The 19193-nt window shown below is 38.6% G+C and overlaps 1 protein-coding gene across 2 annotated transcripts in view; it reads right to left on the reverse strand.

Moving 5' to 3' along the window:
* The window catches only part of LOC150083174 (E3 SUMO-protein ligase RanBP2-like), a 621501-nt gene that overhangs the window by 106905 nt on the left and 495403 nt on the right, over positions 1 to 19193 (reverse strand). For both annotated transcript variants that reach the window (XM_090377889.1, XM_090377888.1), the window contains one exon: positions 13511 to 13720. In XM_090377889.1, the coding sequence (XP_090234015.1) occupies positions 13511 to 13720 (210 nt within the window). The remainder of the gene's footprint in view (positions 1 to 13510; positions 13721 to 19193) is intronic.

Consider the following 19193-nt stretch of genomic DNA (forward strand, 5'->3'; position numbering starts at 1 on the left):
ATTAGGAAAATGGTAGAAGATAATGAAGTCATCGGCATACAGGGTAGTGGACACTGTTTGTGGTAGATCCTTTGTTATGAAGTTCATTATTATGTTAAATAGGGTGGCACTTAGTACTGAACCGTGTGTGACCCCTTCTTTCTGGATAAAATTGGAAGATAACTGGTTGTTGACTAACTTGAAATGAGTGATGATGGAAGAAGTTTCTAATAAACTCTGACAGGTGTCTGCGTAGTCCTAGATTACATAGGTTTCACATTATACCATACCTCCAAGCTGTGTCAAACACTTTTCTATGTCAAAGAGAACCATGACATGGTGTTCTTTTCGTACAAAAGCATCACGGATGTTTTTTCTGCCCTGATGAGTAAATCAAGAGTGGATCTGCCTTCACAGAAACTGCATTGTACTGGGTTAAGAAGATTTTGGACTAGAAACCAGGTTAGGCAGGCATTGATCATTTTTCCCAACCCTCAACAGGTCATCGATAGTGTTGTGGATTTATAGGATCTTTTCCCGGTTTTGGAAATGCCAAAACATAAGCATGATGCCATTTGTCCAGGAAGTCGAACTCAGTGCATCTGGTCCTGAAGCACTGAGTTTGATGGCGGCTAAAGCATGGTGCAATTCTGTCATTGTGAAGGGGGATTGTATGTGGCACTAGATGCTGATTCGAACTTGATGAAATATTTCTCAGCCAGTGCCTTGTGTACCTGAAAATGAGGTGTGCAAGATATAGTGGCTGATATTTTCATGAACGATTCACCCAATGCAAGTGGAGATTGCATTTGCAATCTCCACTGGTATTGTAACATCACAACCATTTACAGTTAGCACGGGAAGGTTGATGTGTGGATGTTTGAGTACATACATCATATTTTGGCCCATATCATTTGCATTTTTGTAGTTCTTGTAATTGTGGAGGCGATATGTCTCCACGCTTCCCTTATGCTACTCTGCCTAACATTTTGCTTTGCCCAAGCCTGTTTAAGCAGATAAGATTTGAAGTTGTTGGAAACTTCCTGAAGATGTTCCATGTTTTGTTCTTTTCTTTTTTAGCCATGCTCCATTTATTATTCCACCAAAATTTTGAGCATGCTGATATTTTGTTGGATTGCTTTGGAATAGCTTGATCTGCTGCCTGTAGCACTTTGTTAGATATATATTCTGTGGCCAAGTTTATGGATGTTTGCTGGACCTGCTTTTCTTCCAGTATTGCTAGTTGTTTGTGTATATCCCATTTCACTTTGAAAAAGTTCCATTTGACAGTTATGTTAGAAAAGTGGGGGATGTTTTTTTATTAATCCGGGATATCACTGGGTAATGGTCACTACCCAATGGATTGCTATGAACAGTCCATCCAAACAGAGGATATATGGATGCTGAGCATAGAGAGACATCAATAGCTGAAGTAGATCCTGTAAGTAGATGCATATAAGTGTGTGCACCATTACTGAGAGTAATCAAATTGTGCTGGTCAAGTAACTTTTCTATAATTTGTCCTCGTTTTTCCATGTTTTGATTTCCCCATAACGGATGATGACTATTGAGGTCCCCTAGGATGAAGTAGGGTTGAGGAAGTTGTACCACTAGTTCTAGGTCAGTGTAGCTAATATTTTGATTAGGGGGCAAGAATAGCAAGATAGTCAAGTCAAAATTAATGTTGACTCGCAGTGCAACTACCTCAATGTTTGTTTCAAATGTGAGTGGTTTGGAGGGTATTTGAGCATTGATTATCAATGCCACACCTCCATTCACCCAATTGTTAAGGTTGCGTACAACACGATCTTGCTGATGAATTATATAGTTCTGGAGAGAAACAGTTATATGTGGGGTTAGGTTGGTTTCCTGAAGGCAGAAAGCGATAGGATCATTCATACTGTGTGAGGAGATCTTGGATGTCATTTAAATTACCGTGATATCCTCTGCAGTTCCACTACAGAAATGTAAGAATTATTTGGGTTTAGTAGAACCCTCAATTTGTTTACGAGGGGCTGAAGGTTTGTTTCACTCAGGTTTCCCTTTCCCCTTCTTTGGAAAGTATGATTTTCCAGTGTCCATATCCTCGTCAGTGAACAGTTCCAGTATGTGCTCATCTTGCTGTGAGCTATCTTCTAAGTCATGCAATCTGTTTGGTTTGCATCAGGATCAGTAGTTACTTTAATGTTTTGCTGGAGAAGGCATCTGGTTGTACAGTAACTGGAGTATTAATAACTTTGTTTGCTAGTCATATAGTTTACTGGTATGGTGGCCAATACTGACCTTGCTCACTGAGATAGCGTATGGTTACCACCATTTGGGCTGTAATTGATATATGTCTTTTGGTTGCTTGAGCATACATTGGTTTATTAATATCTAGGGCTGGTAAAGATTTTTTGGCCTCTTGATAGGTGACACTGTGTTCAATTTTGTATCACTGCATGTGTTTTTCATGTTTCCAAAGGGGACACTCCTTAGAAAATGCCAGATGTGCTTCTCTGCAGTTTGGACAACTAGGTGTTGTAGCTCTGCATTCAATGTTTGTGCATGCAGTGGATCCACATGTGGCACAGGTAGCTGCTCCTCTGCAGACTGTCCGTGAATGCCGAAACTTCTGGCACTTGTAGCAGTGTCATGGGTTTGGAATATATGCTTTAACAAGGCAATTAAGATAACCTGCTTTGATTGCTGTTGGTGGTTTAGGGTTATCGAAAGTGAGTATTATGTTCCAAGTAGGAACTAGTATGCAGTCATTTTTTGTCATTATTCTTCTTACATTGATTACTCCATGATCTTGTAGTTCTCGTTTTTCTCTTCATCTGACAAGTTCATGAGGTCCCTTCGGTGATGACACCTCTTGACGCATTCAGGGAAGTGTGTGGTGAAACAGTAACAGAAGTTCCACCAAAAGATTTTAGTTTTAGTAGTTGCTCAGGCTGTTGAGCAGTGGCAACTTCAACCAGTAAGTCTCTTGATCTTAAGTGACAAACTATCTTGGGGGTACCTATTATGCTTATTAGGCATTTTTGCACTAGAAATGGCAAGAGTTTGCCAATAAGTTGTTCTTTGGTTGAGTGAATGATAAGGAAGGTTGTAGTTCTGATTTTGGCTATGTCAGTCTTTTAACATTTAGCTGCAACAAAATCAGGCTCTGACTGTTTTTGCTCCATAAGGGTCTCATCTATGCACCCAGTGGATGTCTGGGTTTTAGGAACTGATTGCTCCATTTTGCCCTGGAAGAGAGAGCTTTTCCCTCCAGGTTACCAGCCTCGCCATGTAGAGGCAGGAGCAGTGCCACCTCTGTGCCAAGCAGTAGTGGGTTAGTAATAAAACAAAAAATTAAGAGAAGAAAGAAAGAAACAGGGTTACTTTTCCTTCTGATCTAGTAAAGTGCTTTCTTTACTGAATGAATTGAATGTTAATGTAATGCTGAAAATAAGGAAATTATTTTATTTCACCAAGAAAGAGTGCTAATTTACTGGTAAGACACTTGATCACAAAATCGCTTGGCACCTGGGGCCCAGACAAAGGATTGAATCACATTACACCATATGACAGCAAACCTCAGTTATGATTGTTCATAACTGAGGTTTGCTATCAATAACTCAGGTTGACAAACTGAATAGGCATTTTCACACATGAGAAATTCTTTAGAGAAGGGAATGCCAGAAATTTATCAAACTAACAGGAAGTATGACTTTGTGAAAACTGTGAAAAGAAAGAGAAACTTTTGAAGCTAAACATTAAAAAGGTGCCTGGAGTGAAAGGGATCTATCCAATTATATTATTATTATTATTATTATTATTGATATCTGTTTATTGCTCTGCACTAGAGTCACATCCCTGGACAGCTATAAGTTAGGGAGGTGATTTTTACATTCACAGGTTAAGGCAGGGACATATGTCCGGGGTTACATGGAGCCATATGTGTGCTTAACCTGAAAGGAACGGTATTTATAGAATTCTTATTTACATATTTGAAAATTGTGGTATACCACAGCATCCCAAACTAAGCAAAATAATATTTAATCAAAAGTTCTGGATAAAACGTGAAGTATATGTACAAGAAGGTATTTCTCTGGTTGAAGCAGCCCATATTTTCCTTCTGGTGTTGTCCCTGTGAGGGTCATAATGGTAGATTTATGTATGTGTCCATTTACATATGTGTAAATTATAGTAGGCAGCAAACCCTTAGCAACAATTATGAGAACATCCTTGGATCACTGGAGTTCCCTGTGGACTGTAGATGTGGAAATGTATCCCCAATTCACAAAGTGGGAATCAAAAGATGACTTGAGTAATTACAGACCTGTTAGCTTAATGCCTGTCCCAGCAAAATAATGGAGTCCGTGGTTAAAGAATTAATATTTGACCATCTAGACAGGAATACAATTACACTGCAGTCACAGCCTGGATTTATTAAGGGGTGGTCTTGTCTGATGAATATGACTGTATACTATGATGCATTGACCAAGGAACTGGATGCAAAAAAAAAAAAAAAAAAAATTATTTAAATATCATATACTTGGATTTCAGGAAGGTTTTTGATACTGTTTTCACATAAAAGACTTCTGTACAAACTGGAACAATGTAGCATTAAGGAAAAATTACTGCTATGGATAAAGAGATGGCTGAGTGGGAGAGGAGAGGGAATGGTTATCAACGAACACTACTCTTTGTGGAATAATGGCCCAAGGTTCATTTCTGGGCCCACTGTTGTTTTCAATATTTATTAACGATACTGATGTAGGTATATATCAGGCTTAATATCACAGTTTGTAGATGACACAAAGTTTGGAAGGGTGGTTAATGAAGTAATGAGGGTGAGCTACTGCAACAAAATCCAAGAAAATTATGTTGAGGGCAGAGAAATGGCAGTTGAAATTTGCCATTGACAAATACAAGGAACTTCATATGGGTAGTAGTAGTAATCCAAATTAACACGCAAACTGTGTGTTACCATACTCTGGGTAGTAGGAAATGAATAAGACCTGGGGACAAATTTGCAGTCAGTTATGAAGTTCTCAGGGCAGTGCGAAAAAGGGGTGAAGGACAGCTCATTGGGATTTGTTAATGATATACATAAACTATGCCAGCAGCGATAAGGAGGTGATTACTCCTTTGTACAAGGCCATGGTTAGGCTGCACCTTGAGTACCGTATAGGGATCTGGAGGCCTCACTTTAAAAAGTGATGTAGAGCTGCCAGAATGGGTGCAGAGAAGGGCAACTAGATTGGTTAAGGGAACAAAAGCATTCTCTTACAAAGAAAGACTTCAGTTCTGCAAACTGCAGGGAGATCTGTGAGGTGTTTATGGCCTTGAATAGATTGGTTAAGCTAAATGTTGGTATTTTTCCCCTCGCTCAGACTATGCACATCAGTGGACATAAATTGAAATTGAAGAAGGATGGTTAAAGGATAGATGTGTGAAAGTCTGCCTTCAGCCAGCTGATGGTTGATTATTGGTACAAACTTCAATCTTTCCTTGTGGAAGTGGTGGGTTTTAATAAATCAAAGGAAGAACAAGACAAATTCTTGGACAGTATGGATGAGTGAAATGTTTTTTCCCCCCTTTTTCTTTTTTGCTGATACTTTATTGCATCATTGCTAATAATAATATGGGAAATGTCAGCTACTGCTCCATTACTGTTGCTACAGAAATGGTTAAAAATTACACTAACCTTTTGGCCATTTTTCATGCTGCTTTGAACTTAGTTACATGGAGGTTAACAGTAATCTCCATATAGTGCAAAGAAGCCACAGGCTTCTGCTGCACTGGAAAAAAAAAATTCAACTTATATGCTTCCTTCCTCATACAGGTAACTGTCCAGTTGACCTTTGAATTTATTCAAAATGTCAGCCTCAACTACCTGTGCAGGAAACTTGTTCCAACAATCAATGCCTCGCTGGCTAAAAGAAAACAATCTAATCTGAATATCAACCCCTGTAATTTGAATTTATGATCCCTAATTCTGGAATTCTTTATAACAGCAAGAATAAACTTTCATTCATTTTGCTAATCCCTTTCTGAGCTTTATAAACCTCAATCAGATCACCTCTGAGGTGCCTAATTGCCAAGCTCTGTAGCTCACATAATCAAAGTCTTTCTTCATACGGCCATCCTTATGTCGCTCACATCATACGAGTTGCCCATCTTTGAACCCTTTCAAGAAGTTCAATGTCCTTTTTCAGATAAGGTCTCCACAATTGAAAAGAGTTCCAAATATGGTCTTACAATTGCTTTATACAGTGGTATTATGACCCTATCCCTACAGGATAACGTTCAATTAATCATCGATAGGATACCATGGGCTTTCCTGGTTGCAGGTTTACACTGGTCAGAAAACGCCACATCTGCCTGTAATTTAACTCCCAGATCCCTTTCCTCCACCACTGTTTTTAATTCGACCCCACAAAGTGTATAATTTGTTTGTGGGTTGCTATTCCCCTAGTGCATTTAGATTTTAGCATATCTTGCTTTAGTCCACGAAGTCCTGCTCTTCATGGACTAATATTATTAGTGGAGTCCCACAGGGTTCGTATTGTTTTGTATATTTATCAATGATATTGATGAAGGTATATCAGGCTTAGTATCGAATTTTGCAGATGATACGAAGGTTGGCAGGGTTGTTAATGACAGTAATGGCAGTATGCTACTTTTAGCATTAGTAGAGGCACATGATGCAAGCTTATACAGCATCAGCCAAAAAAAAAAAAAAACCATTCCCATTTCACTGATCCATTCATTCCAAATGTTTGTCTAGTTCTGCCTTAAACTTATTTAAGCTATCAACTTCCAGAACAACAGAAAGTTTGTTCCAGCAATCAATTACCTGCTGGTAAAGGCAAACTTCCACTCATCTATTCTACAACTGTCTTTCATCAGTTTGAATCAATGCCCGCTCAGGTTTGTAATCTGAGCAAGAGGAAGAATCCCCTCAGCATTAAGCCTGCTCAATCCATTCAAAGTCTTATACACCTCAATCAGATTGTCTCACAGGTGCCTAGTCTTCAGAAGCTGAAATTTGCAGAACCTGAGCCTTTCTTCGTAAGAACACCCCTTTGTTCCCTTCACCAGTCTTGCTACCCTTCTCTGTACTTGGTCTAGCAACTCTACATCCTTCTTAAAATGAGGGTTCCAGACATGTACGCAGTACTCATGGTGTGGCCTGTCCATTTTTTTTTTTTTCTTTTTTTTTGAAAACCCCAAACACGAAAGGTATCAAAACCTATAGTACTTAGTACCGTGCATGGGTTGAAGGAGAAGTATGGGGGGAAGGGGATGCTGGAAACTTTTTTGCCTTATACAAGGGGATAATCACCTCCTTATCCCTGCTCGCAAAATTCCTGTATATCATTGACAAGACCCCATTGACCTACTCTGGCAGCCTGTCTGCACAGCTCAGAAAACTACTTATCTGACTGCACAATTACCCCAAGGTCTCTTTAATTCTCCACTACCCTGAGTAACACCACATAGTTACACTACACCACCCCATATGCAATACTTGGCATTTATCAATGTTAAACTTCAGTTGCCACTTCTCAGCTCATTCACCCAACTTTTCCAGATCCTGCTGCAGCAGCATACTGTCATTACTGTTATTAACAACCCTGCCAACCATTGTATCATCTTTGACATTAAGCTTGATATACGATCATCAATATCATTGATAAATATACAAAACAACAATGGGCCCAACACTGAACCCTGTGGGGACACCGCTAATAACATTAGTCCACCACTCTGTCTTCTCCAACTCAACCATCCTTTTATCTATTGCAGCAACTTGCCTTTAATGCCATAATGCTACAATTTCTACAGTAGTCTTCCATGTGCAGCAGTATCAAAAGCTTTCCTGAAATCCAAGTATATGATATCAAAATTAATTTTTGCATCCAGTTCCTTTTTGACCACATCAAAATATCCAATCAAATTGGTCAGACAAGACTCTTCCCCTTGACAAACCCATACTGTGTCTGAATTATTGCTGCAGGCTTGTCTAAGTCTTGTTAAATGATTATTACAAAATCATTTAACTCCCTGTTAGAGTTTGATAAATATCTGGCCATCTGCTCCTTGAACTGCAACAGGATCTAGAAAATTTGGGCAGATGGGCTGAGAAGTGGCAACTGAAGTATAACATTGACAAATGCAAAGCACTGCATATGGGTAGAAGTAACCCCAGAGGAACGTACCAATTGTGTGGTATTACACTTAGGGTAGTAGAAAATGAAAAAGACCTGGAAGTAATTGTGCAGTCAGATATGAAGTTTTCTGAGCAATGCAGACAGGCTGCAAGAGCAGGTCATGGGGTTTCGTCAATGATATAGAGGAATTTTGCTAGCAGGGAAAAGGTGATTATTCCTTTTTATAAGGCAATGGTCAGTTCACGCCTTGAGTACTGCGTACAGGTCTGGAGGCCTCATTTTAGGAAGGATGTAGATTTACTTGAGCATGTACAGAGAAGGGCAACAAGATTGGTGAGGGGAATGAAGGGATCCTCTTATCAAGAGAGGCTTAAGTTCTGCAAATTGCAGTGGCTGATGCCGAATTCTGATGGGATTCTTCCACTTGCTCAGATTACGAACCTAAGGGGGCATAAATTCAAATTGAGAAAAGACAGTTGTAGAATAGATGTGTGGAAATTTGCCTTTAGCCAGCAGGTGGTTAATTTCTGGAACAAAGTTCCATCTGTCATTGTGGAAGTTGATAGCTTATATAAATTCAAGGAGAAACTGGACAAACTTTTAGAGGGTATGGTTGTGTGAATTTTATTATTTTATTATTTTTTTGGCTGATGCTACATAACACTGGCTTTCTTGCATCATATGCCACTATTACTATTGCTAGCATTAAAACATTATCCCTTCCTCGATGTCATTTATGAAAATGAGAAAAAAAAGTGGTCCAATAACCGATCCTTGAGGTTTGATTTGATTTTGGGTTTATTGGCGCAAAAACACCGATCCTTGAGGCACCCCACTCCTGGCATTACCTCACTCTGAAGGATATCCATTTATTACATCGTTCTGTGTTCTGCTCTGCAGCCACCTTGCAATCCATCTTAGAATCTTACTAGTAAGCCTAATGTATTCAAGAATATATAGTAACCACTCATGAGGGACAGAGTAAAATGTTTTGCTAAAATCTAAATAAACTATATTGAAACTGATCCCTAAATTCAGCTCATGGGTAACTGTGTAAAAAATAGCCTACTAAGTTAGTTAAGCATGATTTACCCTATGTATAAATATAGTGCAAGCCCATCAGAAATACATAGTTATATCTGAATAAATCAGAATATTAGTAAAACGGCATAGTTTTAAGTTATATCTCATATTGTGAATACCTTCACGAGTTGCCATGATATAGCACAACTTCGAATAAGTAACGCTTCACCTAAGGAGAAGACTGTTACTTATTCTCAGATGGATACCATGACCCAGACGGCACCATTTCAGGGCTATTTGGCCCTTCTTCGGTGGGTGGGTAGGTACCCGAGTGATGCAATGATGGCAAAACAGTTATGAAGTATTACTACACAATATGAGAGATGCCTGATGGTGTATCATGTGTTTAGACTCTGAAGCGTTTAGGACATAAGCGCCATATCATGGCAACTCATTGTGAAGGTATTCACAATATGAGATATAACTTAAAACGATGCCCTTTTACTAATATTCTGATTTATTTAGATACAGTCAGTCCTCGTATAACACATGTTTGCACAATACGAATTCGATCATACATGATTTATAAATAGGGGAACGATATCTTATATAACATGAACCGAATTTGCTTATGCACAATTTGCCTTTGTGTTTACAAGAAATGGCAAGCAAACACAGAATCACTCCAACCGAATGCAACACGATAGGAACGAGGAGAAGATTCTGAAAATGTATTTATGTGTTTTATATCAGTGAAGTGGAAACACATTTCACCATAATAACATAAAATTCCAGCTATTGGTATAATCGCAAATGCAATTAGATCGAGTTTACTACCAGTTTATAACAGATTCCACTAGCAGAAATGCAACTGGAAATTGTTTTTATTGTTTTATGGTAGTAACCCCTAGAAATGTGCTTTAGTAAAATGTGAAGTGTTAATAGTGTATCTCTGCCTTTACGGTATTGTTTATTCAGTTGCTACACGCGCGAGCAGCTTTGTTTATGTGTATGAAGCGTGCCTCCTCGTTTTGTAATTGTGCTTTATTCCCTAAAAATGATTAAATACTTAAAAGGTGTAAAAAGGAAGCGTCCCGGTGAAGACACTGCAGATTCAGAGAGAAAAAGAAAAGAAATTTCGATAAACAGAGGCGGACTGGGTCAAAAATTCTTACCCGGGAAAATTTATAGTGGCCTCATACTATGGTTTATGGCCAAAATCACACTGGCCTCCAGCCCACCGTGGTTTTCCCGGTAAGGCTTATGGCCAGTCCACCTCTTTCGATAGAGAAAAAATATGAAATTGTGAAACGCTTTGAGTGAAATGAAAGACCACGTGATATTGCACTTGCTACAGACCTAACTGAGGCAATGCCGAGAATTACAAAGAATGCAGAGAAAATAAAAATAACTTTCATAGCAGGAACAACTCAAAGTGTAATTAAAATCCATTAGATTAAGACACAAAGAATTGGAAGAGATGGAACAGCTGTCATCTGTTTGGATAGAAAATCAAACAAAAAACAAGTTTGCTTACGATAGAAGCAAAAGCATTAGCAATATTTTATTACGTAATAGTCGTAATAAAATACGTAAGTATTATATTACGATTATTTATTGTGTTTGGTAATATTTTGGTTACAAATGTGTGTTCAATCTTGGGTAGTCGGCACCTAACCCTATTTTTCCCAGAGGGCCTGTTGTTTATATTGCACGATTTTGCATTGCACGAGGGTTTCTAGGAACACAACTATCGTGCTATACGAGGACTGACTGTATAGTATTTCTGATGTGCTTGCACTATATTTATACATAGTCTAGACTCTCCCATAGCTTGAGGCTTATGCCCTAAATGCTTTAGACTCTAAATACATGATACACCATCAGGCATCTCTCATATTGTGGAGTTATACTTCATAACTGTTTTGCCATCGCTGCATCACTCTGGTACCTACCCACCCACCGAAGATGAGCCAAATAGCCCTGAAACGGTGCAATCTGGGTTGTGGTATCCATCTGAGAATAAGTAACATTAGTCTTCTCCTTAGGTGAAGCATTACTTATTCGAAGTAGTGCAATATCATGGCAACTCGTTGTGAAGGTATTCACAATATGAGATATAACTTAAAATGATGGTGTTTTACTAATATTCTGATTTATTCATATACAGCTATGTATTTCTGATGCGCTTGCACTATATTTATACATAGTCTAGACTCTCCCATAGCTTGAGGCTTATGCCCTAAACACTTTAGAGCATGATTTACCCTTAACAAAGTAATCTTGGGTGTCCTTTAGAACGTCATATCTATTTAAATGACCCTGGACTGCACTCTTAACCATTGCCTCTAAGGTTTTTTCTACTACTGAAGTGAAAGTAACTGGTCTGTAGTTACCAACTTCACTCTTAGAGCAGCTTTTATATATTGGCAACAAACTGGCACTTCTCCAATCCAAAGGAATCTCCCCCAAGTCCAAAGATGTCATCACAATTAACTGCAATGACTCAATACACTCCTTGGAGCTCTCCCTCAAAACTACAAGGTATAAGCAATCAACTCTGGGAGCCTTACTTGTCTCTATGCTCAAACGTTTTTGTAATAAACAATCATCTTAATTATAACATCACTATTTTCATATGGCTCAGACTCACACACAGCCTCTCATCAGCATAGTACTTAGTCTTTCGTCAGTAAAGGCCGATGCAAAGTACCTATTCAATTTATCCACAACATCGGTTTTGTTATTTTCCCATATGCAGTGCACAAGGGTCCAATCTGATTATCATTCTTCTTTGTTGTATTCATATACATGAAAAATTCCTTGTCTCCATTCTATGTTCTCACAGCCAATGCTTTCTCATACACAGTCTTACCCTCCCTAACCTATTTGTGGTTCTATTACAGATCAACCTTTAACTGTTATAGACTTCAGTACTTTATCACTGTTCTGTAACTGTCTCATGCTATCTTTTTCTGCTCTATTTGACCAGGCAGCTTCACAATCATCCATTTCGGCATCCTCCTCTTGCAATATTTCCTTAAAAGGATTCAACATCCCTTGCCAATTCACAGATGCCATATAACTGCCAAAAATTTCCTCTTCTGAAAGTAAAACCCATGCATTTGCCTTTCACTGCTGCAATACACCTTTCTTCATCTTCCAAATGAGGATTGCTTGATCACTTCCTGAAAATGGTTCCTGTACTTTAAGCCCTATGATGTCATCTGATTCATTAGTAATGATGGGGTCAAGAATATTCTCAACCCTAGTAATTTTTCTAACATGCTGGTACAAATAATAATCATCTACTTTATCTAAAAGTTTTTTCCCCATGGAGTTTCCCTCCCATTTATTACAATCAATCTGGGACAGATTAAAGTCACCCATAGTAGGACATTCATGCTTGCTTGCTTGCCCATTCCACCTGCATGTAAAGACTCTCGTCATATTCTTCACAATCTTCTGGTCTGTAGATTACTCCCACCCTCATTGTTTGTTTGCTTCTAACTAAATCACACCACACAGATTCTATGCTAGCATATGTAAAGTCAGACTCAGCGAAAGCTCTTTTTACGTTCAGGCTGCTTTTGATAACAAGCATGACCCCTCCGCCCCTTCTACCTTCCCTAAATATATTTTACATAATGTAGTGGAACTCATCATCATCAATTTCCAGGTGGTACCATGTTTCTGTTAGCCCTATATCAGCATTAGTTGTCCTAACCAGGAGTACAAATTCCATTTTATTGACAACACTCCTGCCATTACTGTACACAGAGTTGAGACTAAATAATCTTCTAGAGTTTATAACCAGACAGACACCCCTTGAAATTATTTAGGTTTGCATCCCAAGCTTAATCTTTCTCTTCATTTGAAACATTGCTACACTGAAAACATCTTATCAACATTGGCTGTTGTGGCAACAAAGAAGAAGTCATGAGGTGAGTGCAAGAATTACTTTGACCCATATCATCAGATAAATGGAGATCTAAATTAACCTTCTCCCCCCACCCCCCCAACTAGCAGTTTCCCTGAACCCTTAGGGTATCCTCAGTGATACTGACAAAAATCCTTGCACCACCTTTGTTCAAATGAATACCATCTCTACAAAATAGATTCCTTCTATCTACAAATGCAGGTTCAGCTGATAAAAATCCCCCCCCCCCCTAGAGCTTTGCAGATTCCCTCAAGTCTCGAGTTTATCTACAAGGCTTTCAAGCACATAATACCTCCTATCGTATCTGGGCAGAATTGCAGGTTCTATAATATAGTTGATGGAAATCCACAAATGCGCACGCGCATGCACACACACAGGATGTGGAAGAGAGAGATCATAATAACATTATTTATCTTACGTTTCTCTTTATGTTTTAAAATTTTGAATTCTCCAACGCCCCTTTCTTTCCATTGTTGAGAAATGCTGTCAAATCGAAATAATTTTGCTCTTTGACAAAACACTGGAGTTTCATCTTCTTCACCAGTTTTCACTACGATCAGTTCAGGCAGTGGTACAACAGGTTCAAAATAGATATCTGGTACAGAAACTTCATGGCCATCTTTGCCTTCTGTAATGAAATAATATGGAAAGGAATAAGAATATATAACATGTTAAATAGTTTACGGCTTCATGCATTATATAGCATTTTTTTTTTTTTTTTTTTTTTTACTTATGTAGCTTATACAGCTTTATGCATGATATAACAAAATTTATGTATTTTTTTATGTCTCCATAATATAACTGAAAAAACCCTTAAGTATATATATATATATATATATATATATATAAAAGAATCATTATACCTTACGATATCAGCCCCAGCTGTATACAGAGAAACAATTCCACTTCCTTTCACAGTCATTTCCACTAATGGGTCATGTGTCTGTACTACATGCATGTTTATGAGCCAACATACTGTGTGGGGGGCAAAAAAAAAAAAAAAAACCCTCTGGAATTACAAGGAAAGGCTCTGCTCTGAAAACCTGAGATAAGCTAACTGCAGCCCTGAACTGAAGAGGTCTAAAGAATTCATCCAGTCACAGATGGGATTTCATTCCAACCTCTCCAATCAAGTAGTAGGTAGTAATGTATGGTGCTAAACTACCATAGAAGATGATTAAACCTTAAAAGAAATTATACACGTTTCAAAACTAAGATTATAATAGCTCTCAATGTACGTAGTTAAACTTTTATATAGAAATGTTTAACTACAGAGGATGTAACTATTTTAATACTAAGGGTGCATCTGCTGTGTATGTTATATGCAAATTGAATGACAGCAAAATTGAAAGAAAGAACAAAAGTCATGTCAGTGCACTGATCACTCATATCTCTCAGTGCCTATCAACTGATCTGAAGTTATATATACTTGAGGGAGGCATTTGTGGTCACATATGGGTGTGATAGTCCTGATGCCATGGAAATCACCTGAACAGCTCTTGGATGGCTTCACCTGATGGGATGTGTCTTTCCATTGTAGATGACTCTTTAAATGTGTGGTCTTGGTGCATTATAGCCTTAGTTGCTAATGTGCCAATAAAATCCAAACCAAACCAGAAAAACCAAATCTTTAAATGTGGAAAAAGGTAATCACCAGATGCTGCCAATTTGGAACTAAGGGAGGAAGGGGGCATTTCCAAATGCCAAGTACTAAAGGGGAACATTTTGTGGACGAGCATTATACAGCAACAGAAACACTGATGAAATCTCTACTTCAGCTGTGTAAGAGGCTACCAATCTACCTAAGTTTACCATTGCAATGTCTTTAACATGGTGAAGTGATGGGCATCATTCCTGTTGTGTCCACTAGCTTATCTGACTACTGGACCATGCACAGACACATAAACAGCCATAAGCTCCTAGTAGATTTCCACTGGCAGAGTATGTTTTGCCCACAGAAACTAAATTACTGCTCACAGCTTTATCATATCATACACAATCAGTCCAACTTTGGACATAGGTGGCCAGTGCAATGTTGCGTCAGTTTGATGTGACATAAGAACTGGGAAAACAAAAATAAGAGCAGGAGTGTGTTATAGGCCAAATGACTGTGATGAGTATGCCATATGGATAAAGAGAGTGGGCCAGTAAATTAGAATGCCTTATAATGGAGGATTTTAACTGTCCAGATATTGATGGAAACTTGTAGGTTGATCACTCAAACACTAGCAAGACTTTTTGGGATTTATTTGATGACTTTTTTTTTTTCAGCAGTATGTTAGAGGGGCAACAAGACAGAGCTGTTGTTGTTATTTAGTTTTTTTTAGGAGCATTAGCAACCAAAGTCATATTGCTCCGGGATATGCGGTGGTCATTCCCTGACCTTTCCGTATCCTCCGTATTTGGTGGCGACAGGCTCGAACCCCGGTCTAATCAAGAAGCGTGTGTTACGCACTGCTGCTCCTTCCCACCTGGCTACGGAGACGCCTACAAGACAGAGCTACATTCTTGATCTGATAATCAGCAGCAATTCTTCATACATTAAGAATTACAGATAAAAGAACCACTATGTGACAGTGATCACTGTGTATGATGTGGGATTTACTTAAAAAAGTAACTATCATCAAGGGTAAAGGAGAAAGTTTTTGCTTTTGTAAAGGAGAGTTCTCAGATATTCATTGAATTCTGTACAGTGAGAACATCTAATTCCAACCAAAGACTTCTGTACATATGCAATCAGCAAAAGAAAGGGTATTGATAAGGGATAAATCACATTGGTCCACTTGATATTGATGCTCCTGCTCAGGTAGCTGACAAACTAAACAGGTATATTGCATCGCATATGAGGAATTCTTTAGGGAATCAGAAGTTTATCAAACTCTAATAGAAAGCTAAATGTTTCTGTAACTAGGAGGAACATGTAAGAGAAATTATCGAAGTTAAGAATAAAAAAGGGCACCTGGTGTGGATGGGATCGATTCAAGTATATTAAGGGAGGCAGCAAAGGAAGTAATTAAAACCTTGACTGTTTTTTTTCGGCAGTATGTTAAAGGGGCAATAAGACAGAGCAACATTCTTGATCTGATAATAGCAATAGCCATAATCAGGAGAGCATCTTTGGATTCAAGGATGGTCACTGAGGACTGGAGATGTGCAAATTCATCCAGATTTCACAAAGGGATCAAAGGGTGACAATGGGTAAATACAGACCTGTTAGTTTAACTTCTGTTCTGGGGAAAATAATGTGGTCACTGATTAAAGAAACAATGCAGGATCATCTAGACAAGACTATGTCATCTAGATATAGCATGGGTTTGTTATCAGGGATATCTTTTCTGACCAATTTTATTGGAGCAAAAAATAATTCTGATATCATATACTTGGATTTCAGAAAAGCTTTTGTACTCTTGCATATAAAAGGCTGCTGCACAAATTGGAGCAGCATGGAAATAATGGCAAATTACTGCTATGGATAACGGATGTTTGAGTGGGAAAAGACAGAGTGGTTATCAATGGACACTGCTCTTCCTGGATGAACAGCGTGCATAATGAAAAATACTAAGGTATGACTTGAGATATTCCTGTAGATATTAATAAATAAATCAATTGATCGATGTAAGTATTTGCATTATTATTTTATCATGAAATCACGGACACCTTTTTCGATGACCCTATATATACAGGGTTGTTATTATTAAAGTACCACAGGAGTAATTAAAGTATCCCTGTGCAGAGGGCTCTGGAGCGAGTTCTAAGGCTTGTACTGAAGAGAAATTTGGACAACAGGTACAATAAAGAATGAGCTTGCCATTTACTGGAAAAAAAATATTAGTAAAAAAGTTTGTCACTATATGGCGCTGTGGCAATACAAATCACTTTAATAGCACTACAATTGTTCAATGTGTCCTCCATTTTGGTCAGCAACATTTTCTACAGCAGAATGTAACATGTCAACTGGAATAGCCAGCACATGACGTCTAATGCTGTCCTTCAGATCTGCCAGAGTTTGACATCCTTCCCGATATACCTGGTTCTTCAAAAAACCCCATAACCAGAAGTCACATGGGGCGAGGTCCGGTGATCGGGGTGGTCAAGATGTCTGGAAACAACGGCTGACGACCTGTTCATCTGTAAAGTGTTGCCTTAGCAATCTTTGGACACAACAGTGGATGTGGGGTGGTGCACCATCTTGCATGAATATGGCATCCTGAAGGCACCCACGTTGTTGCAGTGCTGGTATTGTGAAGTTTGACAACATTTCATAATATCACTGTCCAGTGACAGAACAGGTGCTGGGTCCAGTCGGTGTTACCTGTTCAAAAAAATATGGCCCAATCATGAATGTAGCTGTAAATCCACACCACACTGTCACTTTTGGAGAATGCAACGAACCTCTTGGATAACTCTAGGGTTTTCTGTTGCCCAAATGCGACAGTTGTGCGTATTCACTTGTCCATTTAAGCAGAAGTGGACTTCATCTCTCCAAAGGATGTTCCACGGCCAAGTGATATTCACTGTCATTCGCGTCAGAAACTGAAGTGTGTATGTGAAACGAATATCGGCATCACCTTGCTTTAGCTACTGTAGGAAGTGCATCTTGTAAGGATAGTACCACAACACCTGACGCATTACTAGCCTTACAGTGGAATATGGCATGTCCACTTCATGAGAAACAGCTGGCACACTTGCGCTACTACATGGAGATTGACTTGATAAATCCACGACAGCCATAGCCACATCTTCAACACGAGGAGTCCACTCATTTTCGACCTCTACCTGGTTGAACACCAAGATGTCCTGTCGCTTCAAATTACGCAATCATTTTGCAGACAGCACAAACAGCCATAGGTCTACGCCTTATGCACTTCTGACAGTAGCTTCACTAATAGTGTCTTTTCCTGCAATATTGTTGGCATTGCTGCTGTAGTGCAGGCAAACATCTACTGTATTATTTTGAAGAGACTGCTTTGCTTTGCTTTTATACAGTACAGTAGAGCTGAGTAGTGGCACTGTGGCAATAACATAAGTTATTTGCATAATTGTAACTAAGATTATTACGTGGCATGCAGTGACAAATTTTGTAACAAATTTTTTTTCCCAATAAATGGCGAGCACATTCTTTATTGTACCTGTTGTCCAAATTTCTTTTCGGTAAGAGCCTAAGAACTCGCTCCCGAGCCCTCTACATACGGATACTTTAATTTTAACAACCCTGTATATATACTGGTATATTCCATATATCCACTGGAATTCGATTAATAAGCAAAGTATACTCTCTGCATGCGTACATTCACAGAGTATACCTTCTGCTGATTTTACAACTACAGCACTGGTTACCATAGAAGAAGTAAATACATGGGCTGTGTTAGGGTAAGTAAGAGTAAGAAGAGGTGCATATATACAGGCAGTTCCCACTTTACAAGTTTTAGCTTTACGAGTTCCGGGGTCTACTTTCAACCCCCCCCCCAAATATCAAGTATTGACAGAATCGAAAACACGAACATTAATACCAATAAATAAATGCTAAACATTCATAAATACGGCCTTTCAAACCACACGTGTAGCTATATACATTACAACTGTGTTTGTATTTATTTGTTCAGGTAGAGATAAGGAGGGAGTTGGTCCAACTCTTAAAGAATTCCATATTTTAGATGCAATCAAAATAATACAATGAGCCTCGGTCAAAATTACAGAGAAAAACATGAAGGATGTTTGGAATAAATTCTGTCATCAGTTTATTGATAATTTTGAAGGATTTCAAGAACCAGCAGAGATGGAACAAAATGAAACAGAAGGCGTCGTTAATATTGCAACCAATTGCAGCTTGAGGTTTCTACAACTGACGTCACTGATCTGCTTCAGTTCACATATGAAGACATTGAAATGGGAAAATATGAAGAGCTGAGGAAGAAGAAGATTAACAGCTGAAACTTCTGTTTGTTCCTTCACTCTCAAGGATTTTTACGAAGCTTTTCAAAAAACAATTGATATTTGCAAGTCACGAGATTCAAATTTTGAGCACACTAGAAAAGTTGCTACAGATTTTAAAAAATGCTTATGCATGCTATTGTGAAATTTATAAAGAAAAGAGAAGACTG

This window comes from Mastigoproctus giganteus, chromosome 7 (genome assembly GCF_048544385.1).
Source record: "Mastigoproctus giganteus isolate SK-2022 chromosome 7, ASM4854438v1, whole genome shotgun sequence".
Classification (NCBI taxonomy): domain Eukaryota; kingdom Metazoa; phylum Arthropoda; class Arachnida; order Uropygi; family Thelyphonidae; genus Mastigoproctus; species Mastigoproctus giganteus.